The sequence below is a fragment of the Alosa sapidissima genome, chromosome 23, assembly GCF_018492685.1.
Source record: "Alosa sapidissima isolate fAloSap1 chromosome 23, fAloSap1.pri, whole genome shotgun sequence".
Lineage (NCBI taxonomy): Eukaryota > Metazoa > Chordata > Actinopteri > Clupeiformes > Clupeidae > Alosa > Alosa sapidissima.
The window spans coordinates 1157092-1184750 of record NC_055979.1 but is presented as its reverse complement, the minus strand read 5'-3'; the positions used below and the strand labels follow the sequence as shown (position 1 = coordinate 1184750).

The 27659-nt window shown below is 42.1% G+C and overlaps 1 protein-coding gene across 1 annotated transcript; it reads right to left on the bottom strand.

Moving 5' to 3' along the window:
• Positions 1-1218: 1218 nt before the first annotated feature.
• Positions 1219-26197, bottom strand: tm9sf2 (transmembrane 9 superfamily member 2). The gene is made up of 17 exons (XM_042081192.1): positions 25879-26197; positions 25125-25192; positions 20644-20737; positions 20110-20240; positions 17076-17205; positions 16690-16814; positions 16121-16226; positions 14937-15016; positions 13542-13650; positions 11638-11770; positions 11078-11197; positions 9791-9848; positions 9463-9622; positions 7785-7936; positions 7402-7513; positions 4549-4720; positions 1219-2489 (listed from the first exon to the last, which is right to left on the bottom strand). Exons 1-17 carry the CDS (start codon positions 26035-26037, stop codon positions 2422-2424), a joined length of 1977 nt encoding a protein of 658 aa, XP_041937126.1. The 5' UTR covers positions 26038-26197; the 3' UTR covers positions 1219-2421.
• Positions 26198-27659: the final 1462 nt, after the last annotated feature.

Here is a 27659-nt window from a genome sequence, read left to right as displayed (position 1 = left end):
GGGGACTAATGCAAACCCATAGGAGCCGTGGTGTAGTACATGGTGAATATGTAAGCATTACTTGAAGAAGGACCGGAACAGGTGACAGAATACCAGTGAGCCCGATTCAGCAATGACCACACCAGACTCGCCAAATGAGCCTACAAACCCTTTCCCAAGAACACAAGCAGCTTCTTTTCCTTTATTAACAAGTCTCAAAGGGTGAGGTAAGCCAGTCGGCTGGATGACTGTGGCTGCTTTACAGTGTCATCTCCTTGCACCAACACAACCCTCCGTATTATTCTCCACAGGTATTTCAGATTGAAGACGCAACAACCATAGATTTAGCCCCTAACACACAAAAGAGATCTTCTGAGTCACCCAAGGGAACAAAACAAGCGAGTTTTCCCCCTCGAGAAGCGTAAGGGGCAAGTGAATCAGTGGCCTTATAAAAGCCCTGCTGAGTCAGTCAGGGGAGAGAGAGGGGGGGTGATCACTCACTCTGGATGAATGTGGAAGAAAGGGACTGTCCACCCACCCATCTGAGCTGTCCTCCCACCAAACTAACTCTGTCTGGAGGAACGCTGGTAGCAGGGCTCAGGGGTGTGGTGGTGGGTGAGCCAGGAGAGAAGACATTTTCTCGTCATCTAAAGCAAATGAAGAGGCGCACAAAGATGTGACGCAGGTAGCATCAAACATAAAGCAAGAGGTAAATGAGACTGCCAGTAGGCTAAGAGTGAACAATCAGGGAATTATTCATCTTCAGATAAAAGACAAGTGGCATCTATGACTCATGATGAGTTACAAACCACCATCTTGGCATAGATTTAACCTGATTCCTTAAGTTTATCACAGGGATGCTTTGTGGCTTAATATTAGCACCTATTACGTCTAAAAGTTAACGTTAACAGTTTCTTAGCGGAGTCCATGCTTCAGCCTTTCTCTGGTTACTTTGGCTGCAGTTAGTTTTTCCCTCTTAGAGCAGAGCCGCACATACAGATCTATATGGCTGTCTTCGAGACCGTTGGGGCGCCTTCTTCTGGTCATCACTGATAACTGCAAGTACACCAAACATTCAAAATTTGTAGAAATTCTACAGACATCAATTAAACTGAGCCAATCTCACCGCTGAGCTTTACCCAAGGAGTTCATTGTGGACTGCTAACATTTAGGATATCGTTCTCATTCTTCACCTAATTTCCGTCCTACTTCACAGGCCATAGACAAAAAAGGAAACTATTTTGGACAGAACATTTGGTTTTATTTTCCTACTGATTTCAAAGGTATTTTGTTTATTTGCAATCCCATGGTATTTTTCAAAACCAGTGATGAGGAAAAGAAAAACAAGCTAGAAGATGAAAGAAATGAGGCCATCATAATTTATGTATGTGTGTATGTATACCATACAGTCAACAACAGAAAAAAACATCTTCTGTTGTAATCACTCTCTTGGAGGCTTTCTTAACACCTGACCCTTCCTGACTTGAGAAGGTTTCAGTATGAATGTCTAACATAAACAAACACCGGGACTGCAGAACTGTTTGAATGAGGCACAGAAGAGTGTTGAGGCGACAAAAAAAAATGGAAACAAATATAAAAAAGGTAGTTAAATAAACACAAGTGGCTCAGTCGATTAATAAACACTCGAGCATTTCTTTTCTTCACACAGCGAATGAAGGACAGAACAGGATAAAATCGCAAAAGAGAAGGATGAAAAGACAAAGCATACACACTAATAACAACTCGAGTCAAGCTCTCCAAAAGACTGGATCACATCAACCTTTTACCCCCCACCTCCATCATTTCTTTTCCTCGAACAGTACCAGGGTGACCTCATCCCAGTTTTCTCAGCATAAGAAAAGTTATTTACAATCAAGATTCTGATGCCTCTTATGTTGGTTTACCTAGGTGACATACCTCAGCTACCTACATTGATGCTAGATGCATGTAATTTCAGTTTTTAAATGTTAGCAAAATGTAAGTAGTATGTACAAATGTTACCATTTCAGTTTACAATCTCCTTCTGCTGCCCACTGCCATGTAGCGCAAAAGGGCTCATTAATATAGTATATTGCCTTGTGTTTGTGTAGGTCTGTATGGTTGCACGTGTGTGGGTGTTCATACTGAGAAAATGTGAATCTATTGATGATCTGCAGAACTAGTGATGCTCAGATGCATTCTACAAGTTCAGGTATGTACCTTCACACACACACATACACACACACCTCTACATACAAACACACAGTACACACACTCATACATGTCCTAAAACTGTGTTGGTTGATGTCGGTCTAATGGAGTCAGGGTTGCAAAGCGAAGGGACAGTCTTTAAACAGCGCGCAGATCCTTCTCTTTCTTTTTCTCTCTCTGTCCAGACGTAGTGACCAGTGTGACAAAGAGGGCAGAAAAGAAACAAGAGTCTCATCTTAATGTCCATGATGCTCAGTCCACCTTCACCACACTGTAGATCTTAGTGACGAACCAAAAGCACGCAAAGAATCCAATCGTTCCTATACCAGAACAAACACATGAGAAAACCGTTAGTTTCATATACATAACATGTTTGAAATATGTGCTGTCATTTCATATAACATCATGTCTTTAAGATCTCTAAAGCATTAGTCCAACTACAGTACAACCAGACAGTACGTGCCAACTCTAGAGTTTACTGTTGCCATTGCTCCTTTGTCAAATATTAATAGCCCAATTGTTTTAGCAGACACTAAGGCTGTGTCTACATTAAGCCAGGTAAACAGAAATACGCATATTTGAGGTGAACATTGTCATTCCGTATTTTCCGGACTATAAGTCGCACCGGAGTATAAGTCGCACCAGTCAAAAAATGTGTCATGAAGAGGAAAAAAACATATATATAAATATATATATGTTGCACCTGAGTCGCAGGACCAGCCAAACTATGAAAAAAAGTGTGACTTATAGTCCGGAAAATACAGTCGTTTTTCAAAAGTTTTGCATCCTCAATCGATCAATTCTGTTCCGGCACTAAAGCACCTTCTGGAACCGAGAGTGCTGCATCTCAGTGCACACTAGAACATGTGCATGACAGGGTCAAAGTTCAAGAAGTTTCTGGTAGTGCAGTTCCTCATGCTGCTCAGAGAGAATCACTCCACTGATGTGAAAACAAACACGCTGGCTGGAGCTGTCAGCACCGCTTACAGAGGGGACAGTCACTCTCACACACACAGCTCACCAGGAACTGTGCACTCACTCCTCAGCATGTATGTGTGTCTGTCTGTATCAACAATAGGGCTGTTGGAACGAATTTCTAAAGTCGAATATAAATCGAATATTTAAAAAATCAATACTATTCGAATTTGGAAATTACTATTCGAATGTGGTGTTTTGGGGAGTTTGTTATGTGTTGGCTAACTTTAGCGAATATGTGAAAACGAAATGTTTGTCACGTCTAATGTGCAATCTAAATATGGCAGAAGCGATGCACCCACGGAGATCACCACTCCTGTGTGGAACGTTTTTTGGATTTCCATCAGAAAACGGAAAAATAACAATTAGCCTAACGATGTTGTAATCCGCAGAATATGTAGCAGCGAGCAGCCTGAGTGCACATCTGATAACGCTACACCCTGACAAGCTAGGTAGGAAAACAGTCCGAGGATGATGAACCGCACAGCTAAAGCAGGCAAGAATTAGGTTTTTGCCTCCCTCCCCTAGGCTATGTCCGATGCTTTTGTCATACTTGCTAATTTGCCGTAATCAAACATAGAGGCATTCAATAAAGTGGTAGTGGTATGGGCGTTCATTCAGTGTGTGTGTGCGCCGCGTGTCTGCGCAAAAGAAATTGAAACCACTCAAGTTGCACAGATATTTTTGGTAGACTGAGCTTTTGTTCAATATAAAAAGTCAACCACGCGTTTATAGTGGCATTGGCAATGCATAAGCCCGTTTATACAGTGTTTAAAGATGCATCGTAATTATTAATAATAGGCAAAATTTGAGCATTAAATATTCAAATATAATTTGATTATTAAAAAATAATAATGAATGAAATTCGAATTGGGTTATGGATGAAGATTGACAGCCCTAATCAACAAGTGAGAGTGTGTAGGTTAGTAAATGATTGTGTGTGTAAATGTTTGTGTTGGCAGATGAGTGACTATGTGTGTGATAGAGTCTGAATAAAGCTTCAGTTTGAAACTCTGAAAAAGGCTTTAATGGTCTTCTGGAGCAGCTCCCCACCCAGCCCCCCTCCTGACCAAAACCTGTTTGCTTCACTCCATTACCCTGCATTAATGAGCCAGCCTGGACACACACACACACACACACACACCACTGTGGTCTGCTCCCACTCTAGCCACTCAAAACCACACACACACACACACACACACACACACACACAAATGTGAGTGAGCCTCTCCAAATCTTGTTCTCTCACTCAAACATTGTGTAGGCTCTTTAATACTACCAATTCATTCATACATGCTTAAATCACCATTTCCAACTACACACACACAACTACTCACTTACTAATACACGTGCGCAACACACACACACACACACACACACACGGCAAAGAGTAGTCAGACGTGCCTGTGAAGAGAAAGAAGATGAGGGCCATGATCATGGTGTAGCCAAAGTAGAGGATGGTGCTGGCCAGGCCGCTGATCTGCAGCTTGGAGAAGAAGTAGTGGACGGCGTACACCAGAAAGTAGATGGCCGTGAAGCCACTGGTCAGGAACGAGCGCCACTGCCAGTGGTAGTCCTGTGGACAGACAGATTAATTTAGCAGAATTACACATATCAATTATATGACAGACAGACACACACACAGTTATGCACACTGTTAAACCAGGTTGAAACCAGTTACGGCAGAGCACTGGCAATAGTGTGTCTTTACTGACGTTGCGGTCACGCAACTTCATGCGGGAGGACACATGAAACAACGTAGAGATCTGAAGTAGAGTGCACTGGCTGGGCATGGACAACAACGTTAGCTATGCCTGAGTTTGTGAGAGTGCTCCAACCCTGACTCACTGCTTTCATTTAAATCGGTGTTTCTCAAAGTGTGGTCCGGGGACCACTGGTGGTCCGCAAGCTATCTCAAGTGGTCCGCGAGCAAACGTGGTAATTGCAATAGTTGCAATATTGAACCAACTTGGAGAACTTGGCAACTATTTCAACGTAATAAATCTGTTTAGAAATCATTTGGATGGTTAAATGATCTGTTCCGGTGAAAATGGTGACTTTTCCCGCTGCCCCTAGCGTCCCCAGGTGGAAAACCAACCTTGCAACATTGAGACTACCGTCCCGGAAAGAGAAGTGAGAAACAAGAAACTCGTTTTAAATCGTGTTTCTTACCTTGTAACATCCACATTGTCTGCCGAACCTATGCTAACCGTTTTGCTAGCTTGTAAACAAATCCATGTGCTTTATCGTTACCTTTTTCCACAGTTTGAAATAGCATAATGCACAATTTCTCCAGCAGAGGGGGAAATCCTGCCAAGTTTCCCTTTAAATCATATGAATCCTCTGACACAATAAGCAAGGTGCAAAAACGGTAAGCAAGGTGGTTCAGTGAGTAGGCCTATTGTGTAATATAATGTTGACGTAGGTCTACTGTTTTTTTTTTTTTTTTTTTAGCTAGGTGGTCCGTGATTCTTTTTTTATTAGTTAAGTGGTCCTTGGTCTGAAAAAGTTTGAGAAACACTGATTTAAATGACTTGCTAGAGGGATTCAAGTACAAGATAAACATTGTTTTACCATCTTCATCAATGTGAGCCAACATTCATGGCATGGTGAGTTGAAAGCATGTTTTGTTTCCTTAGCAACTTTTGTCAAGAGTAAACAAAACAAACTGACTAACGGAGTATAGCAAGTGGTTGGCTACTGAAAACAGCATTAATAATCTATATAGCCACTGAATATTTAAATTGAATTGGAACATTTTTTAAAACATTGAAAACATTTTTATGCTTTTAACTGTCTTTCCCCCCACTTTGAGGGATCATTATTACTTGGTGCAAATTACAAGGTACTGCCAAATTTCAGCACTATTAGCAAAGTCCTGACCATAGACTCTGATTCATGCCTGCTCTATACTATCCATAGAAGTTACAGGCAGGCTACACCAGGCACATTAGTGAGGCGTTCTGTTGGCAGAGGATAAGAATAGTTTTAGAAGACTGGTCTAAGGGCCTATTTAGATGACAACGATGATATTTTTCTGCATTTGACCCCGTCATTTAGACGCAAACGGAGGTTTTATCCCCGCAAACGGAGGTTTTTAAAAACGCCGGGCTGATCTTTTTTTGGGAAAGCTCCGTTTGTTTGTTTGCGTCTAAACAGGTACAAATGGAGATTTATGTGACAAGGCGGAGATTTTTAGTCAGTTCAAAAGAGAAAGAGGAAGTGATTCGTTGCTGTTTTATATATTTTATATATCTTCGGGATTCTGATTGGCTAACATGGGCTTGAGCTTCTCGTTACATTGCCACATAGAGGTTTGGCATGCTCTTGAAGGCATATGCCCGGGTTAGTGTAAAGGAAAACTTTTCTGAAAACTGACAGGTGTGCACAATGTTATTTTTGAAAACGGAGAGGGTGAAATGTCCATTTATGAAAACAGCCGGCCACGTGTAAACGTAGCATCACTTGTTTGAATGTACGTGCTGCCATCACGTCAGGTGTAGCCAATTCCATTGATTACAGAGAAAGGCAATTGTTGCAGCATATGCTCCGTGAACAGAATGGTTCAGGTTATGTGCCTGGTGTAGCCTGCCTGCCTGCTAGGCTGCACCTAGGTGCTAATGCAGGGCTTTCCAATAGGGGAATTCGACTTCATGTAGCCACCTGCAGCCGTCTTAAGCTGACTGCATAACATGATTATTTCTGAGATTCTGATCTGATACCTTTTCAAACCGGAATTGTGCATACGTCATGGTTAAAGATGTTTCAGAATCTCAGAAATTATTATGCAGTCAGTTTCAGACGGCTGCAGGCGGCTACATGAAGTCGAATTCCCCTATTAACTCACATGCACTGTGATGTCATCTATTTTTAGCAACTACAACACACACTAATCAAACATGACTCAGCTCTTCTGAACTTTTAAAAATAAACTTAAACACATGAATGTGTGTGGAGAGTATTCTGTAGCGCTTGTGAAGAGGCTAAAGTTAAACCCATAGACATGAACACCGAAAGACTAAGACAAGCAACAACCCCCGAAGCTCAATGTACCTTTCCCTTTCGCCTTCATACTTGAAGCCACATCCAGACATAAAGCGATTCACTTGTCATCTCAAAAGTTGCAAGAGAGTCTATTTGGGTCTATCTTGTTACCAATGGTTATTTCTCCTGTTAACACCTACGAATTTCATTAACAGTCCATTGGCTCTCGTGGCTACATGTCCTGTCTGAATGTGGCCTGAGCGTGTGTCTCACCTCTGCGCACAGGTGGAAGTAGCAGAGCAGGATGGTGGCCTCAGAGCAGGTGATCACTAGGATGATGAAGACCAGGAAGAGGAAGCCAAACATATAGTACATCTGATGGGACCTGGGAGGAAGAACACACAACAAAATGAACATGTAAAAACAACCTGATGCACAAGTACACTGAATGTCATTAAATAGGCCTTAGGTTCCAACATGACATATTTCTGGGGAAAGTGAACACCTGACATTGGTTGACGCCCAATAGATCAAAACAATGAGTTGATGAAAACAGTTCATGTTAGTGCTAAAAGGACTTTTTCCTCACTTGTCCATATACACACACACGCAAACCCACGTGCACACACACCATGCTGCCTGGCTGAGCATCTTACCAGATGCTGTTGAGTATGAAGAAGAGCTGGATGAAGATGCAACCAAATGGCAGGATTCCACCCATGACGATGCCAGGGAATGGCTTTGTGTAGAAAGACTGCTCTGGAATCTGACGAGGGATCTGATTGGTCCGAACTGGATGCTCAATGGCCTGCAGTCAACAAAATGATCTTTACATGTTATGTTGCATCAGACGTTTTACATACACTTCCGACAATAAAAACAAGATGAAAAAAAAAATGAATAACCGTACAAATTAAAATCTGTCAGTATTTAAATTCACATCCATGTATGACTGCATGTCTGTAGCTGTAGTATCAGAGATGGACGTTAGTTGTGGGGCGTGTTCATAGTGTATAAGGGGAAGAAGGACTTAGTGATGGGAGGCCAGGGGACACAGAGAGGAAGGCAGACGCTAGTGCTGGGCGGTATGACCAAAAATGTATATCACAGTATATGGTTTCATGGTATATGACGGTATTTTTTTTCCCATGCATAATCAGATGTTCAGCATTTTCTACAGGTTGAGAGAGGAATTGCTGCAGTAGATTGGTCTATTTTACTGTCATGATGTTGACTAACTCCACACTAGTGGTAATGCAAGTTTGCATGGCCCCAGAAAATGATGCTGTTTACAAAGAGCCATCAGGAATCAGAATGCAAAGACAATTGCAGTCAAAATACAGAACTTTTACTGTGCAAATTTCACAAACATCTTGTATAAAACCAATACAAGAAGTAGTGCAACTTGCAATAATTATACTTTTTTGAAAATTATACAATTGAAAATGAAACCTCTCTGCTAATATGCTTACTCTTTTAAATAGGCCCATCAGAAACATGCCTTATTGTTATTGTGTGGTTTACATGACGTTAGTGGTATGTGGATGTCTGCCATAGCCTGCCATGAGCTTCGGTTTGGTTCGCTAGGCAAAACATTAACAAAAAAGTTTGTTTTGGTGCACTGATGACAGTCAGGATCATTTCTAACTAGCCAGCTAGTATTGTTCAGTTCATGTCTATAACATGCTTTACTTGCTACCTGGATAATATCAGCGAATATTCTTAAGGTGAGATGAATGATAAGATCATTAAACTTCACTGTGTTCGGTGGGTTGCTAACTAACGACATCACCTACTACTAGCCAGCTAGTTACAGCTGTTGAACAATCTCAATAGAATTTTCGTGACAGTAAATCACTTTCAATGCAGTATCCCTTAACGTTTTTCCTTAACTAAAGAAACATTTTAAGGTATTCTGTGCAACACCCTTAAATAAACCCCTTACCTAAGGAGAAATTAAGCCTTAAGGGTCATACTTCAGGGGAAAAACATAAGGTGTTTTGTGTTTACCCTCACTACACCTCGCAGTTGCACCATGCGTGCATGTGAAAAAAAGTCCCGTCTGAAACACTGTCGCGTGGTGCAGCTTTCCAAACGTTGTGTAATAAAATACACGGTATATTTAAAATTAATATCATAACGAAAATATACACCGGTATACGGCGTGAACCGGTATACCGCTCAGCACTATCAGACGCACAGAAAATCAAGAGGGTCGTGGAGAGAGAAACTGAGAGCTTTGCGTGAGGAAGGAACACAGGATAAAGGCAGGCAGTTCATGAGGTTACAAGGTCACTGGAGGTCATGGGTCAGGTGGGGGTGGGGTTCACTCACGCTCTTCTTGAAGCCGAAGTAGGCCCCGATGAAGGTGAGTGGCACGGAGATGCAGAACCACAGCGCCAGGATGGCCACCAGCGTGCCAAAGGGCATGGCCGCCGACGAGCCCTCGCCCCACAGGATCAGATTCATCAGGAAGAAGTCGGCAAACACCACGCTGGGGGACAAAGGGCAGAGGTCAAGCAAGGGGACACAATCTCTCATTTTATGCTGTTGGTGTTTACTGATCCTAATATCCTATCCTTAACATACACAGTGACTACATAACACCATTTTTTACATATTGATATGAATGATGTTAGTGGAGTATTAATGAAGATCTCACCCAGGACACAGGAAAGCTGTAAGGAGAACGTTGGTCTTCCACTTCTCTCCTCCAAATGCTAAAGAGGGACCGGAGGGAAATGACAGGACATTTCAGGACACCAACTCAGCTTTTACATTCACGTTTGATCCATGCAGACACAATTCCCCACCCATCATCATTATCATAAATAGTTCTTCCATTAGGGCATTCATGGAAATATTGCTTGACCATTGATGACGATGCCCTCTTGACTCTTGACCTGTTTACATGGACGTCAATATTACGAGGTTAGCTGACCTTATTCAGAATAAGACAATATTGCAATTATTGGGTTTGCATGACTTGTTGATAGAATATTCCATTCATATTCCCATTTACATGTAACAAAGCATAGTCCAATTATTACTACAAAAGACTCTGATTCTGTGAAAGTTTCTGCACTGAAAATTCTGATAGGACGTAATGTGTATACATGCATGCAACGTGCCTCAATAACGCGACTAAGATCAGGCAAGAGTTAAGGCAATCAGAAAATGTTGTTTATATGGCAGCGTCTTATTCGGATTTATATCAGTCCATGTAAATACACTCACTGAGAAATCTCAATTCTCAATGGAGGTGGAGTTACAGACTGCATTGCTAAAGCAGGGATTAAAGGCCAAATCTGACTCAAAATGTGTTCTACAGGTCAAAGTAAATGGGCCGCAACCAGGGTTCTTCTGTGGTGCTGTATGTGTGTATGTGTGTGTTACTTAAGACTCACATTTATTTTATTATTAACAATTATATGGCCTCTATGCCACTCAATTGACGGATTACCATCATAGTGACAACTTTAATCCCGGAGTTTGTCTCTTGCCTTGTCAACAAGCAATAGTGCTCCACATCCATCTGTAAGCGTCACACACCATTTGAACTGGCCACCACACTCCAAAGCCCTATTGTTATTCATTGTGGCCTACTGTTGGTCTATTGCTGGACAGTTGATCCCTACTGCAGTCTTTGTCAAGTTTTGTCACTGCTGTGTGCCACTGTCTTGTCATAGTTGTGTGCTGGATGTCGTCTTGTCCCTGCTACATGTTGACATGTGTTGTGTGTTTCTAGATCTGTCTTTTTTCCCTATAATTGCCCCACGCGAACACATTTTTGTGAACTGAATTGAACTGAATCATCACCATCGTGAATTCAGACAATAGGTCAGCAGCACTCTGCATCACGCTCCACTGACGCTCATGGTTCCTAATGAGCTTGACCTTGAGGGCTTAAAGGTTAGGCAGAGTCAGGCTAAGATTAGGGTCCACTCACACTTGTAGAAGCGGGCTGCCACGTAGCCGGCCGGCGTGCCCAAGAGGACCCACAGCACCACGGCACACGTCATCAGAGCACCACGGTTGGCCGGAGAGAGGAAGCCCAGGCATGCGAAAACTAGATTTGGGGGGGAACACACACGTGAGCTTAAGTACATCCATGATCAAATGCACATAGACACACACACAGAGACACTTGGACAGGCCTAGGTCAAACAATCACAAATGATAAAAAGGGTTCAAGTAATTTCCAGTGTATAAGACACATTTTGCATAAATCGCAGGACAGTGATTTATGGAAAAAACAGGTTATTAAACATAACTTTATTGTGTCACAAAACACTACATTTCAAGTGGTTACTGGCATCAACCTATTTGTGTCATGTATCAAACCACTCAGTTGTGGGTTGAGTGCCCAAAGGGGACCAAATAACCCAATGAATCAGCATCAGTTTGTGCTTTAATCCAAAAGTGGAATGAGGTAAAAAAAAATGCGTGCTCATGTCTAACTGGTCCCGTGTATGAACCTCACAGCTGTGCTGCTGCTGTGGTACTCACAGAGTGTGACAAAGGTCATGATGAAGATCTGGGTGCCCGAGCCCAGGAAGACGGACAGCAGCATGCCCTTCCTTGGCGGCCGGAACACGTCGCCGTGCACCAGCTTCCAGCCAAACTCCTCCTGGGCATCCTCCTGCAGGACATGAGCATAGGGCGTCACATATGCTTCCATAAACACAAACAAACACACTCTCTCCTCGGAGCGTCTTCCTAGAAATGATCAGAATCACTCTCACATGCTTACACACACACACACACACACACACACACAGTGGAGATGAGGGTCAGTACAAGGTCATGAGCTGGACAGAGAGTGTGTGTGTAGGGCTGCTCAGTGCAATAACTCTGTCTGTCAGTTTGGGGTTAATGAGTCTCATCCAGATTGGAGCGCCTGCAGGGGTGGGGCCACTTCAAAGACGAGGAGGGGGAGAGGGAGAGAGATGCAAAGGAGGAATGACAGGGAGGGAGAGGGGGAGAGAGAGAGAGAGGGAGGGAGGGAGGGAGAGAGAGAGAGAGAGAGAGAGAGAGGAGAACTTTTACAGTCATGCCAATAAAGGTCCCTTAATTTGAAAGTGAGAGAGACGGAGAGGAAGAGAGGGAAGAGAGAGAGAGAGAGAGAGAGTGAGAGTGAGGGATGTATGATGCATGATGCCTGTCTTTAATGGAGTTCCTTTATATACTACTAAGTGCCTGTTGAATTAGAAATGCTTTAGCAATGCAGTCTGTTTTCATCAAGCCAATAAAGCTCTATTGCACTGAATTGAATTGGGGGCAATGGCATTCATGGGTGAGTGACCTTGTGTAGCGTTAACGTACAGCTTATGCTGGGGTAACCGAAACCCCCAAACCATCACTGGTCCACCAGCTGCCTGACCAGACGACGGGAGGGGTGTGTGTGTGTGTGTGTGTGTGTGTGTGTGCGCGCTAGTCCAAGGGCCACGGGGGCTATGACACAGACTCGGACCCCAGTCACTCCTAATCAGTGTAAAACCATTGTCTAGGCCTCTGATCAGCCTTAATTACATGCATGTATGCGTGGGTGTGTGTACATGTGTGTGTGCGTGCGTGCCCTGTCACTCATCATCACACCAATATTGGTGTGCTCATCCTTGGTGCCCTGATCAGTTTTAAACAGGAGTGACATACACATGCTATATGTAAACAAAGCCATACAGAGAATATCACACACATACAGAACGTTACAGCCATTGCATAATAGCTGATGAAGAAAGAATAGTGAGCTTAAGGACTAAACAATGGAACAGACGGCTATTTCATAAAAACAGAATTAAGAAATCCCACTCGCAAGGCAAGTGGTCAACATATTCTGGCTATACGTGGTTCCTGAAAGTCAACTCAGTTGTAAGTGATTCTGATAAATGTGGTTTCTTTGCTTTCTTCAAAAGACCTCGTGGTTGAAATAGAAAGGCATGTCACACACCATAGCCTAATTCACATCAAGTCAGCAACAGCCGTTAGAAAACAGCATTCGAAGATGGCGAGAAAAAGAGTGGCAGACTGAATGCATTTGCAGACTACACACACATGGAATATACAGTCTATCCATGCGTATGAGCTCGTCATGCCCACAAACAGTAAAACATGAAAGTAAAACATAAACGTAGTATATAATATATATATATATATATATATTATATATATATATATATATATATATATATATATATATATTTCATTACCCTTTCCATGTATGTGCCACTTCTTTAGTGAAATGGAGTAGGCTAAATCCAGGCAGGAAAACTAAAACAAATCTCAGCTTAATCTGCTTAATTTTTAGAGGAACACTGAGAGTGCCACTGAGTCCGCTGTGTGTGTGCAGTGCATGAGGGCTACTGCTTACACTGGTGCACTCAAGAGCCAACCATGTGATCTGAGCTACTCACCACTGAGTCAATCTGGTTGTAGCGGGCAATGTCCTTATGGAGTGTCCGTAACATGATCATGGCCACCATGCCGGATAAGAACAGCACAATGACCAGCGAGTTCATGATGCTGTAGACCACAAAGAGAAAAACAGGTTAACTGCTTCCATTACTGTGGCATCCAGGAGGGAAAACAACATGTCAGCACACTAACTGTTGGCATGAACCCCAACAAGCTGTTTGCTCTGTGTGTGAGAGAGAGAGACACAGAGAGAGAGAGAGAGAGAGTTTTTTTTTTTTGTCAACATATACCACACTTATATAATAAACATAAATAACAACGTATTTGAACAAGAATGTGTGTGCGCATGTGTTATGATTGTACACATCAGCCTTGACTCGAAATTGTGTTGAAAAAGTTCTCGCAAAAAGTATGTACACGCAGGGCGTTAGTTTGCATTCTATTTAATGCGTGATCCCCGGAGGTCCCTGCAAGACTGGGTGAATGGTATACTGTAGTGACAAGAATATGGATGCCAATCCAACCAATCACTGGCCTCTGCTATAGGATGCATGTCTTACCAATACAAATGAAATGCACTTGCATATAAATACAAACTTCATTGATTCCAATTGAGAGGAAATAATCATTTAATAGCTTTTCCTTCATTTGTACTGCATAATGTATTTTGTCTGGTAACAAAAAACTGAATCATTTCTAGGCTGCAGTGTGACACATGCAACAAGATAAGAAGCTGTTTCTAGTCAAAAGTTCACATAAACAAAGTGAACTTCAACAAGGCTAAAGATATGGTAAAATCAACATTTACTCCAGATTTTTTTATCCTTCCCATTTCATAAGATGGCGAAGCAGTTACTCCGACAAAATATATACTCCAAGCTGAAGAATCATGAAGCACCCGTTTAACCAGAAATCAACCTACGATGTTGTTCCACTAGGTAGGCAGGCCTGCTATAGAATCATATAGTAGAAAAACTTCACACCATGCAGCAACAACTACTGGTCTCATCACTCATTTTGGGATTGATCAGAACCGAGCATTGTTTTTAAAACAGCACCATGCCAGCAGCATCACATTACAGACAACGCTGGCTACTGTAGGCCAGCTGCGTAACATTTGTGTTCTGCGTGTATGTGCTCATGACAAAAAACAATGGTTCGGAAAAAAGTTGAAGCAGTGTTAGTGTGTTAGTTGGTGTGAGGACCTTTACTCTGCTAGCATACACTTTGTAACGCTGCTGTAAAGGTGTTAACTCAATTTTGACAATTTTAACATCTCCACTTAACTCTATTAACCTATTATTATTGGGATGTATTTATGTGCACAGTTTGAGAATGTGTGTGTATGTTTGTGTGTGTGTGTGTGAGAGTGTGTGTGTGTGTGTGTGGCTCACCTGAACCACTGGATATTAGTGTGAGGCATGGACTCCAGGATGTAGTCCCAACGGGATGCCCAGCGGATGTGCTGATCCTCCTGATACATACACACACACACAAACACAGCAGTGCAAGCTGGCTTTAGAATGCACCGCAGACACAAATTGCAAAACCCCAAATCCCAACCACATGCTGACCTTTGAGAGAAAGTGGAACACATTATGTCCAATATTCCAATATGTAGTTTAATGTTCTGCATTATGTCCAATATTCCAGTATGTGGTTTAATGTTCTGCATTTCTCATTAGTGGGTCACTTTGACACCAAAAGTATGATTCTATGTAATGACTATGATATCTGTACTGTCCCTGTGTATATCTGTGTGTGACTATGTATTTAGATAAGCGTGAATATTATGACTTTGCAGTGTTTCACTGTTCTGCATGGCTGCGTCAGTAGCTATCTGCTCCGGATTGCCAGGTTGACACTAATCAGAGTCTGATTCAGTGTAGTCCACGTGAGATCGGATGACCAACGCCATCTCCCGTCAGCCTGGAAGGATACTTAAACCCTAACTATTTCCTTGTCTAGTTAGAGCAGCTGATGGATCTTTAGGTGAAGTCATGCGCATCATTGTAAATAAAACACTGTTCCTGAGTTGGTTATCAAGATGCTTAATATCAGAATGGTCCATCCTTAAGACTCAGTTTATGATTATCAACAGCAACAACACACCCTTTGCCTACTAAGTGTTCTAAGCTGTTTAGGCTACTTTAAACTGTTTGGCTATCAACTATCCTTAAACAGAAATTAATAAAACACAAAATGTTGCTTTGTTTGCAGTTAAATACTATAGGCTAGTATATTTAACTACCATTACAGATTTATGGTGCAGCAACCTCACTTAAATATCTAAGTTGTATTGAACAATTGTACACATTCCATGTTTTTGGTATAACTCTAACTTGTTTGCTTTTGTCTTTTAGGGACCAGACCACTAGCAAAGTGCGCCACCATGTGGTAAACACTGAAAAAACAATCCAGTCTTGAACTGGTGAAGTGATGGGTAATAGCCCACTGTGATTCACTTAATCAAGCTAAATAACCTGAGCAGCATGAAAATCCGCTCACTGCACTATTCAGTGCTATTATCTTTAGTGGACTGAAATGGCAATAATTAAGAGCAAGCATGAGAACTCACCACAAAATGCACAGAGTAGGTATAGTCAATCTTGAGCTGTCCTGAAAACTTGTTGCTCAGGTCCATGGGGCCACCAGTGCAGTCCAGGCCTTCCTTGTGCTTGTAGCTTTAGGACAATGATAGCCAAACACGGCATGTTAGCATTCAACTAACAACACCGAGGACTAGACCAGAGACTTTCTAATGAGGAGACACAGCATTTTAAAAAATCCTCCATAGAAATGAATGTGGTTAGTTTGTACCGCCAATATGGCAATTGTCTACACATATCCCACCCCTTCCTTGGCAAAACGTCGACATGTGAATACATTGAGCCAATCATGTGGTTTGATGTGAATACATTAAGCCAATCATATGTTGTGTTGTGAAGACATCTTCCCAATCATGTGTTGTGAACTCGCCGCTGGAGCAAGATTGGTGTTGTGAATCCTTGCGCACACGCATTTCTGCTAAATAGGATGCCCGATGAGTGCCCAAAAAGCGTTGCTATATAGCCGCCAAGTGGAGGGACTTGCCTAAAAGGACTAGACTTCCAAACTTATATGGTGGTGATGACATGACACCCTCACCTCTTGGGCTCCATCTTAGCAGCGACCAGCCTGGCACCGGCGGCCTCGTTCTCCACCACATGGTAGTAGATAGTGATGTCCACATGGTTGAAGATGTAGAATGTGTCCTTCTCATTAAACTCAGACTGAAGAGAGAGAAAGAAAGAACGAACGAAAGAGGGAGAGAGGAACATGTGGACTTGTGATGTTGTCACTACATTTTTAGTCAGCACTACAACAGAATAGATATCCCTGGCCATGCACACTGCACTAAACACATGAAGAGACAAGTGTATGTATTTGCACAGGATATATACACTCACAAAGATAGATCACCTACATTCAGACACATCAACACACACACAGGGGAATGTGACAGACAGAACTGCTTTCCACCTCAGACTTACATTGACAACGCAGGCATCTTTGGGTCGACCGGATTCGGTCACGTAGCAACCAATGGGGAAGCCCGGATTGCAGAACTTCTGACCATCCTCCACATCATAGCACCATGTGACTGGCATGTTGTCAACGATCCTGCAGACCACAACATTCATTACAGGGCCTGTCTACACCCAAAACACTCATGTGTTAATGTGTGTGTGTTTGACTATGCACTGGTACACGTGTGATAAACAGGGAGCAACTGCTAGGTGCGCTTTTCCAGATCCAATGGAAGTAAGTCTTTACTAAAAAAGGGAGTTCCACAATCATCAGCTCGCAGCTAAGCACATGTGAGGGAGAGAACAGGGGTGATAGTAGAAAAAAATCCTGAGCCTGAACTTTTTTCAGGTAAGCAGGCCCCTAAGCCAAGATATATGCCCTGGTCAACATAATTGTCAAACGGGATCCAGGGGTGTGCTCCCCTGGGAGAACATTTTGATAAATAGTCCCTTAAATGATAGATTCTGGTGACTTTTGTGGATATTAATTGACATCATTCAGACATGAGATGAACAAACCCAATACAAGCCTATATTACAGTAGCATCTTTGTGTAGAGCACCAGAGCTCCTGGGACCCGGGCCTGGTAGGCCTGTTCATTAATCCATCCCTGCTTCTAACTAGTCACTTAACTGCATACTTATTGCTTGTATAGCATACTGAGACTACAGATACTACAGCCATACCAAGAAAGGTCAGGTCTGCTAAGGTCTCATGAGGGCCTTAGCAGTATTGGACACCACATGAACAGTGTCTCCTGATATATCCAGGAGATTAGGGTTCTCCTTCCTTGCTAACATTTCAAGCCCAGGTTTCTTTCCCCTCATCACAGCACAATTGTCCAGAACAATGCTAGTGACTTTTCTCCACTCCAGCCCATATGATTGCAGGACATCTTTTAGTTGCAGCATCAGTGCTGAGGCATTTGCAACATTAACCTTTTCGCTGGCAAGGTGCTGTGTTTTCACACTGCATGCATCCTCGTCATAAAACCGGACCAGTACATTTAGAATATTATCCATGCTTTTGTCCAGGGCCTCATCAATGTTAAGTGAAAACATGTCATTCTTAAGCTTGTCTTTTAAATTCTGGCGAGATGCCACGTGTAATAAGATAGCCCCCATGCTGCCTCGAGACAGACAGATGTGTAAGAGCGAGTTTAACCTCCGCTAATTTCTGACACAAAGTGACGAGTGGATGAGCGAATGTAAACGACAGATCAAACTCGGCAATGAAGGAGCACAGGCAAATTTTTAAAGCAGGCACGCGATAGGTCATTGAGGGTCGGATATCTGCTGTGGCTTTTGCCCCCGGCAAACGTGAGGTGTGTTGAATTGCTCGGACAGCTGCTTGATGACTAGGGTCTAACTCGGGCCGTGGCCAAAGGGCTTTTCGTCTCTACCCACCTCCTCTATCCAAGACCAGCGCCGTTTATTCTTTATTCGCCTTATTCACCCAGTGGCCAGAACGATGGTAATGCACTCCGTTTGCAAACTGCCAAAACAAACCTCACTGAAACTCACTGAACCCTTCTATTTCTGTGAGGTTTGTTTTAGCAGTTTGCAAACAGAGTGCATTACCACCATCTGCTGGACTGAGGTGTAATGGCAAGTGTACCCTGTAGCCTCGTTCTGGCCACTGGATGAATAAGGCGAATACCTTTATCGACAAGTTTGGTGTCTTCCCCTGGCTTCATAAAGTTGCTCTCCATGACTTTGGCTACGTTTCACGTTGCCAGTGTGGGAAACATATTCGTAGTATATGGGAAACACAAAACAAATTTGCACGTGGAGTGACTGCTAAATCATTCTGATTGGCCAAAACCCAAGACCAGCCCCTACCCTATTACCGATTGGGTTAAGTAGGCCTACTGGTGTGGTTCAGTGAAAGCGCCTGTCAGATCTTAGGAATTGTCAGATCACGCAAACCTATTTTTTTTTTTTTTTTTTTCGCAGACACGTCGGTATGCCGGAAATCCAGCGCGGGTGTTGTACAGAATAATACCTTAAATTGTTTCTTTAGTTAAGGAAAAACGTTAAGGGATACTGCATTGAAAAGGATTTAGCCTACCGTCACGAAAATTCTATTGAGATTGTTCAACAGCTGTAACTAGCTGGCTAGTAGTAGGTGATGTCGTTAGTTAGCAACCCACCGAACACAGTGAAGTTTAATGATATCATTCATCTCACCTTAAGAATATTCGCTAAAATTATCCAGGTAGCAAGTAAAGCATGTTATAGACATGCACTGAGCAATGCTAGCTGGCTAGTTAGAAATGATCCTGTCTGTCATCAGTGCACCAAAACAAACTTTTTTGTTAATGTTTTGCCTAGCGAACCGAACCGAAGCTCATGGCAGGCTAACAAGACATCCACATGAAGTTAACGTTAGCCTACCACTAACGTCATGTAAACCACACAATAACAATATATTTCTGATAGGCCTATTTGACAGAGTAAGCATATTAACAGAGAGGTTTTATTTTAAATTGTATCATTTTCAAAAAATTATTTTAAAATTGTCTTTAAAATTATTGCAAGTTGCACTACTTTTTGTATTGGTTTTATACAAGATGTACTTGTGAAATTTGCACAGTAAAAGTTCTGTATTTTGACTGCAATTGTCTTTGTATTCTGATTAGATTCTTCATTAGAATCATGAGTGGCTCTTTGTAAACAGCATCATTTTCTGGGGCCATGCAAAACTGCATTACCACCAATGTGGAGTTATTCTACATCATGACAGTAAAATAGACCATCCTTAGTCAATGTACTGCAGCAATTCCTCTCTCAACCTGTAGAAAATGCTGTGAACATCTGAGCATGGTAAAAAAAATACCGTCATATACCGTGAAACCTTAAGAATTTTGAAAAATACCGTGATATACATTTTTGGTCATACCGCCCAGCACTACTGCAGCGCTATCACGCCTGGAACAAGGCAGAGAGAGAGAGAAGGGGAGAGAGAGAAAAAGAGAGAGGGGGTTCCGTCCTCTCACCAGTGGTGTTGGTAGTTGAGCAGCATGCCCTTCTTGAGGAAGTCCACGATGGGCTTGTCAGTGTTGACCTTATTTGTGTCATACTCCTTGGTGCACACATGCTTGCACTCCTCCTTCTTTTTAAACTCAAACTGGAACACAAAGACAGACACACACGTTTGGGGAAAAGGCCAAAAGCTCTGCAGATAAACTAATTCATTCTGGGAAAATGCCAGCTCATGACATGTCTGTTTCACAAATGTTTAGTTGTTCACTTCCAGCCTTATTGACCAAACCAGTGGTTACCAGCTCTCTGTCAATAGACTATGTTACTATTACTTTCTGCCATGTTTCACATAAGCTGGATGACATTAGATCAGAAATATTGTTGCAAACAGTGTAGCCTTGTAGTTCAGCAAGTGCCAGACCAATTTTTACCGTATGATAAACACAAATTCAAAAAAAGCATTGCAATGAAATTGCATCAGCAATTCTATTAAAACATGACAATGAACCAAACATTCTGTGAATGTACATGAGTTTAAATCTACTCACTTTATAAGGGGAGGGTTCAATTCTTTCTCCAAACAGAACCTGTCCCAGATTTTCCGAAGGACGCTTCTCTTTATCACTGGCGCAGAAGTCAAATCTATAAGAGACAGGCATGGTCAACAATCAGTACAACAACAACATGTTATCAGTAAAAAAAAAACTAAATGTCAAAGCCTTGCAATTTCCCACAGCTAAATACAATAAGCCTGATTAGAATTGCTACTAACTAAATAATACTTGTCGCAACATTAAAAAAAACACAAGCCTGCTAATAGAGAATAATCGAAAGACAAGATCCACTTGCACTTGTAATAAGTCGTTGTCATTCTGATACACACAGCCTTGATGCTGCTTCAGCCATATTCCACCACTATAATTTGAAAAAAAAGGTACTACACGTCACAGTGTAGTTGTAGCTGTGTAGCTGTGTAATAGGCATGGGACCTCCCAGAAAGACTTTTAAAAGTTTGTTGTATCACACTGATGCTCCATAAATCACAAAGTGCATACACTGAAGGTGAAAAAACATATTCCCCTTTCTATAAGCCATCACACGGTGATAGATAAAAAAAAACAGAAAATAGATGTTTTGGAAGACATAACACCCTGATAAACGTCCCATTTCATGCGAATAGCCTCACTGGAAGTATACTTACTGAAAGAAATGCTGACGTGTTCAATACTTATTTTCCCCACTGTATATAAGTAAGAGATAATGGACGACACGGTGGTCTGTTAACAGAAATTATTGCATGGTCGAGGTTGTAATACCTCGTAAGTGCATTAATTTCTGTTAACAGACCACCGTGAAGTCAATTATCCCGCTTATTCCACTGTTGCCACTTGCGTTGTGTTCATTTCCTGTTATAATTTAAACGTTTTAATCGCTAGAACTGTCTGAACATTTCAACTAATTTCTCAACTTGCAGGACAAACTGCCGTTACTAGTTCTAAATAGATGGTTGCTATGGCCAAAGGCCATTGGTTAGTTCTAAATGGATGGTTGCTAAGGCCAAAAGCCAGTCATTAGTTCTATCTCTCCTGTTGTCAGGCAGGCATATCCCATGATTCTTCCTATGAACTTTAGCTTTGAAACATCGCTATTTTACTTAGCCTACATGTCATCCAACTAAAATCCACCTCCGCCATATGCTACAATGCTGCTATGTTCTGAACGTCTGTATTTTACAGCTTGGATGCATTGTGACAGTTCATTTAAACTTCACAATGAGTTTGGCGAATTAATATACAAGTGTGATACAGCCAAAAAATGGATCTACTTCATAGGTGTTCATAGATCATTCTAAATTACGTAGGACAATGGGAAATTCAACCAAGCAGTGCAAGAAGTATATATAAGTATATATACTCTTTTGATCCCGTGAGGGAAATTTGGTCTCTGCATTTATCCCAACCCGTGAATTAGTGAAACACACACACAATGAACACACAGTGAGGTGAAGCACACACTAATTCCGACGCAGTGAGCTGCCTGCTACAGCGGGAGCAGTGAGGGGTTAGTAGCCTTGCTCAAGGGCACTTCAGCCGTTCCTACTGGTCGGGGTTCGAACCGGCAACCCTCAGGTTACAAGTCTGAAGCGCTAACCAGTAGGCCACGGCTGCCCCAAACACTAACAATTACCTCTTCAGAATGCATGTGTGGACACAAGAATTAGCAGCAACACACAGCTGAAAAGTAAGGCTTGGAAAGGCAGGGTCACATGATACTCCTCTGGTTCTTTATTAGTTGTCTGGGCCATGTCATCTACAGAAGCCAACAGGATTCTCCTTTCCTGCTTGTGTCAAGTCAGTTTGTCTTTTTGGTTCAGATGGCTCTTTAGACAATTGTGCCTTTGTTTATGTAGGCCGAAAAATTATAATATATCTACTTAATTATACCAAATGTGGAAATAAGGATTTATATTTAAAAGTATACATTTTCTTTTATGAATATTTCAATACAGAGGAGCACATTATGAAAAAGTAAACTGCTCATTAGCAGAAGGTGTCAGTAACTGTCAGCGGCGCCGGAATGAGTTTGAAAGTGGGGGTGCAAAAAAAAATAATTTAAAAAAAAAAAAAAGCTGGTTTCGGGCTGGGTTCCCCGAGACCAATTTGAAAATTCCAGAGGCCAACTATTCACGCACGTTTTCACGTGGGATATTACGATATAAGATATAGACTATCTAACAATTTTAAAAAAGTCTAACAAAAATTGTCATTATGTTACGTGCGTGGTTAGGTGCTGTGTAGTGATTTCGGGTGGTTTCATTCAAGCTGATTGGACTGCAAGTAGCGTCTTTTTACGCACAGAGTGATTTAGTCTAGGCTACAAGTTCTAAATGAATAATCTGCTAAAATAAACTGCGCCCGATATTGACAGACACAGACACACCAGCATAACCTGGATTTCCATTCAAGGAATAACGGAGGTAGTCTATAGCCTACAATAATAATGATCACAATCTCCATTTTCTGTCCATGCCTTGTCAATGACTGATGAAAAGATCTGCACGTAACCTACTTGCTACATTTTGAAGGTTACGTAAAAGGTCCCCCGGTAACCTGTCACTGTTTATCCCCGTAATAAAACAACACTAGAATTAGTTACCCAACTGTGCCTGTTCACTTTGTGTTTGACTGTAATCATGTTATACATTAATTAGTGATTAAAAATGACCTTTCTGCGCTCCATATCTGTAACACGAACTGATCTGACCTGACTTGACCCGAGTTTACGTGTACGCCTGTGTGTGCCTGTCTGCACTCATGATTCTCTACAACTTTTTACTGCATTGCCATGAACAAAGTAAAGGCAAAAAAGGTGTTTCTTTGTCAAACAAATTGGGATGCAATGTGAGCCTTGAATTGAATGCCATGCAGGAATTCGCTAGGATCTCAAAACTGGATTATGAACATTCTTTGCCATAAAGAAACACACAATAGCGTTGGATTATAAACATGCTTTGCCACAAAAACAGAGAAAAACGTGAGGTAAGTCGAGCTATATGAAGTTATTATTTTGCCGTCACTTCGTCTGTTTTATAACCCAGAAGGATGTACTTGGTATCAAATGATAGCTCTGTGTCTCCTCTTTCATCTAACATGCGTGGCATATCTATCCGATGACAGGTCCGCGAGTAATTCAAACGAGAGTAATGGGTGTGCAGTTGGTTTTTGTACATGACATTATTATTTTGTAGTCATTTCGTCTGTTTTCATAAGCCAGAAGGATCGACATACTTTGTACCAATGGATAGCCCTGTGTCTCCTCTTTCATCTGATATGCTTGCCATATCTATGCGTTTACGGGTTTGCGAGTAATTCAAACGAGAGTAATGGGTGCGCAGGTGAACGCAGAGACTGTAAATATGATGTAATTTGATTTAAATTCATGATTTTTTTTAATCTTAATACTTTAATGTACAGACAAGTGCGTGATCTCGTTGGAAAGCCCCACTTCAGCTCTGTCATGCAATAAAGGCTTCTCGCTGCTATGAACAGTTGCGGAGCAATGTAAGCTAACAGAGAAGAAAGGGTGTGTTTTTTGACGCACTTTGCGTCAATCGGCTTCGAAGGGTTAAAATCTCACGTACCCCCTTAAGTGCCTTCACGTACCCCCATTTTGGAACCACTGCTCTAATCAATGCGATGCCGTGTAGGTGTTGTGGTCAACAACTGCCCTTTTTTTTTTTTACCCTCGGAAAGTGGGGGTGCGTTCGCACCCCCTGCACCGGTGCGCTTGCTTTCAGTAATTTCCTATAAAGGGATGGAAAATCCACATGGCTTCTGTATTATTTGCAGCTTCTGTGACATACTTTCATAAATAAATTGATAACAACACAGGGCTCAAAACAAAACACTTCAAAATTATGTTCCATCGCCCAGTGGTCTACTAACTCTACCATTTGTGTTGCTTATGACTGCAATTTATTTGAATCACTTTCCATAAACATGAAAGATAGAAAAAACCCACAGTCAGTGCATAAGAAGTGTATCAGGCAAACTATTTTAAGCCTTCCCTTTTTTCTAGCAATTCCTGATCAGGACCCTGACTAGGCCCTGCAGGCTAGGCCTACCGTGAAAAGAGTCACTGTTGCTACCTGAACAATTCCTCCTCAGTGCAGAAAGCAGCCATAGCTGACTGCACATTTCCCTACCGCAGAACATAACTGACAGTATTAACTGTGTGTGTGTGTGTGTGTGTGTGTATGTGTGTGTGTGAAAGAGAGAGAGAGAGAATAGCTCATATGATATGTATGTTACTTTGTACATGGGATCTGTACAGGTTTAACCAGACCTTTAGCAAAGTGTGTCCCCTGACTTGCAAGAGTATGTACCTAGTCTGGTCCTATTATTTTAAATCACTATTGGATACCCAATGAGTGCTGATGCCCAACATTCCAGGATGTAAATGAACACATGCTCTATGTGCTCCATGTATAGTCTATCTATCAGATCCAAGAGAGTCGATGGTTACTTACGCAGTGTACTCGTATGGCAAAACGGACTCCACTGAATCCAGCCTATTCACAAACAGCTCAATGGTTGACTGAAAATGAAAAACATAGACTCGTTAGTATCCACGCTAGCTTCTACTTTTCTCTTACAAACCAATCAGACAGGGGGACTTACAGTGGTCTCTAAATACTGTCTTAGTCCAACTGATTTGCAACGTTGTCATATCACTAACCCGTTGAGAACTTGCTAGCATGACAAAGTCACAGTTCGTCGTTCCAATCGTCCCCATTCGTATGATAACGAGCTGAATTGGACATCTAAATAATAACTATACTGTAAATGACCACCTCACCTTTTCTAACAACGAATTTCAGCCACCCCTTGTGCAAGTAAACTGTCAGAGGGCGTTTAAAAACAGCTAACGTTACCTACCATTAGCTTTGCAGATAGCTAGCAAGTTAGCTAAACCATGGGTGTAAGGCAGTTAAGGTTAACCGATATTGGAAGTAACCACCCGAACTGACAAATATGGCAAATAAGGAACTTAACAGTCATAGTTGTATGTTTTAAGTATAGAGGAGTAATGTGTGTCGTGCAAGAAAACATGACTAAAGCCATTGGTAACACTGGCTAACGTTAACATTCACGTTACCTGCTAAGCCATGTTAACGTTAGGATAGCCAGATTGGTAATAGCTTGACTAACGATCGCTCAAAACCGACTTCATGCAATCTGCGTAAACATAAACGCTACAACTGCCATAAAAAAATCACCTACCTTGCAGTCAGGTACTTCATTCTCTTTCCCCGTAGTGCTATCCTTCTCACAAAAATTAACAGGGGCCAAACCCGGAAGATAGAAACTTGTCGCGTACTGCAGGACCACGGCCACAAAAAAAACGCTTAAAAAAGTGTGAGAGCGGCGAAAGATGCACATTTTTGTGCAGTTGACTGCCAAATTGCTTCTTCAGGAGTATCTACATGCAAAAACACGTCCTACTTGCGATTCCAAGTCATTTGTGATGATAAGGCGGAAGCATAAGGAGACTGCTTGTTTGCCAGCGTAACCCACTTTCTTCTCTGACAGACACGTCATCTGGTAGACGTCGAACGTGCTTTCGATTGGCATTCTGGGACATTGGAGGATCACTGAAGCCAGGGGTACTTGATCATAGGGGTGCTTGGACAACCCAATCATTTCATAGTCGGGAAAGGCCCTGTAAGAAACCTGTTAAACTACATGCCTCTGTTGTCAGAACACTTTTTAGCCTACGTTATTTACATGTAAATCCCTCTAATTGTAAGCTATGTGTTTGACCTAACTTAAACTAACGAATTCTGACCCTGATGTGTGTCTAGTGTGCCTGTGTGTTACAGTGTGTAAATGTCAAAAAAGCAACACAAATTCAGACATAAGTTAATTGTAAGCGCTGGACAAAATTATATGTGAGATGAAAAAGTATAGAGTATGCCGACTATGTTGCACCCAAACAGGGGCGTAGCAAGATCCTGGACCCCTACATAGGCAGTCCTGATGGGCCCCATGTTCCTCAACCCAGGTAAAATAAAATATATTCCAGACTTTTCAAGGGCCCCCTCTCCCCTTGGGCCCCTAGTGGTTTTACCCCCAGTCCGACACCTTTGCACCCAAACTGATTTTATACACACATCTTCAAAAGTAGCTTCAGCCTCCAAGCCGATATTGATAAATTAATAATAAATATTCTTTCATACCAACAATAGTGATGCTGTTAAAATGAATGATTAGTTAATTTTTCTTGTGTGTCGTCCAAAAAGTATTGCTACACCACGATACTCAATATATTGTCCAACGGTGAGTCATTTTTTCCCTGTTGCACCGACACTGGATTTTAGGGTTCCCCCACCTGCCAAATCCCACTTTAACCACAGTCGCACCCACCAAGAATACAGCGTCTGTATGAGCCTATATCATAGGCTTAATCGCCTAGTGTGTATTCCACCCCTTAGACAGCCAGGTTAGACACTTCATGAGGTGGTTCCAGTGTGTGTATATTCCACCCCTTAGACAGCCAGGTTAGACACTTCATGAGGTGGTTCCAGTGTGTGTATATTCCACCCCTTAGACAACCAGGTTAGACACTTCATGAGGTGGTTCCAGTGTGAGTAGAAAGAGGCACAGTTGACTGGGGATCAGCCCATTGATACACACATCTGATACAGCACATAAAGGGCTTTCACAGACTGAGGACACAAACGATACGGTCTTCTCTGCCAGGCTGGAGCTGTCCACTGTCTCAAAGTCCCCTTCCTGATTGTGGATGGTGTCACTCACAGAGAACAGTGTAACATCCCGTCCCACTTATCTGACAGCTTCCACATTAACAGGTTGATTCTTAGCACTCCTTTCGTACTGTTCAGTCTGACTACGCTGCTGCCTCTCAGCATTCGACAGAGCCAAGGCCATGGACTCTCTCAGGTCCCTCCGCAACAATGCAACACTATATTGTGTCCATGTCTACTGTGTCCCCTCCCCATTCAGCAGAACCGGCCCTTTAAACATCAAGTCAATGTGAACCT

What these genes read in the sequence shown, in the direction of transcription:
- tm9sf2 (XM_042081192.1), bottom strand. Translation starts at nt 26,037, where the DNA reads ATGTGCATCTTTCGCCGCTCTCACACTTTTTTAAGCGTTTTTTTTGTG. An exon ending in TTGCCATACGAGTACACTGC is followed by an intron (nt 20,738 to 25,124) that starts GTAAGTAACCAT and finishes TGTCTCTTATAG; the next exon opens with ATTTGACTTCTGCGCCAGTG. An exon ending in AAGATGCCTGCGTTGTCAAT is followed by an intron (nt 16,815 to 17,075) that starts GTAAGTCTGAGG and finishes CTCTCTCTTCAG; the next exon opens with TCTGAGTTTAATGAGAAGGA.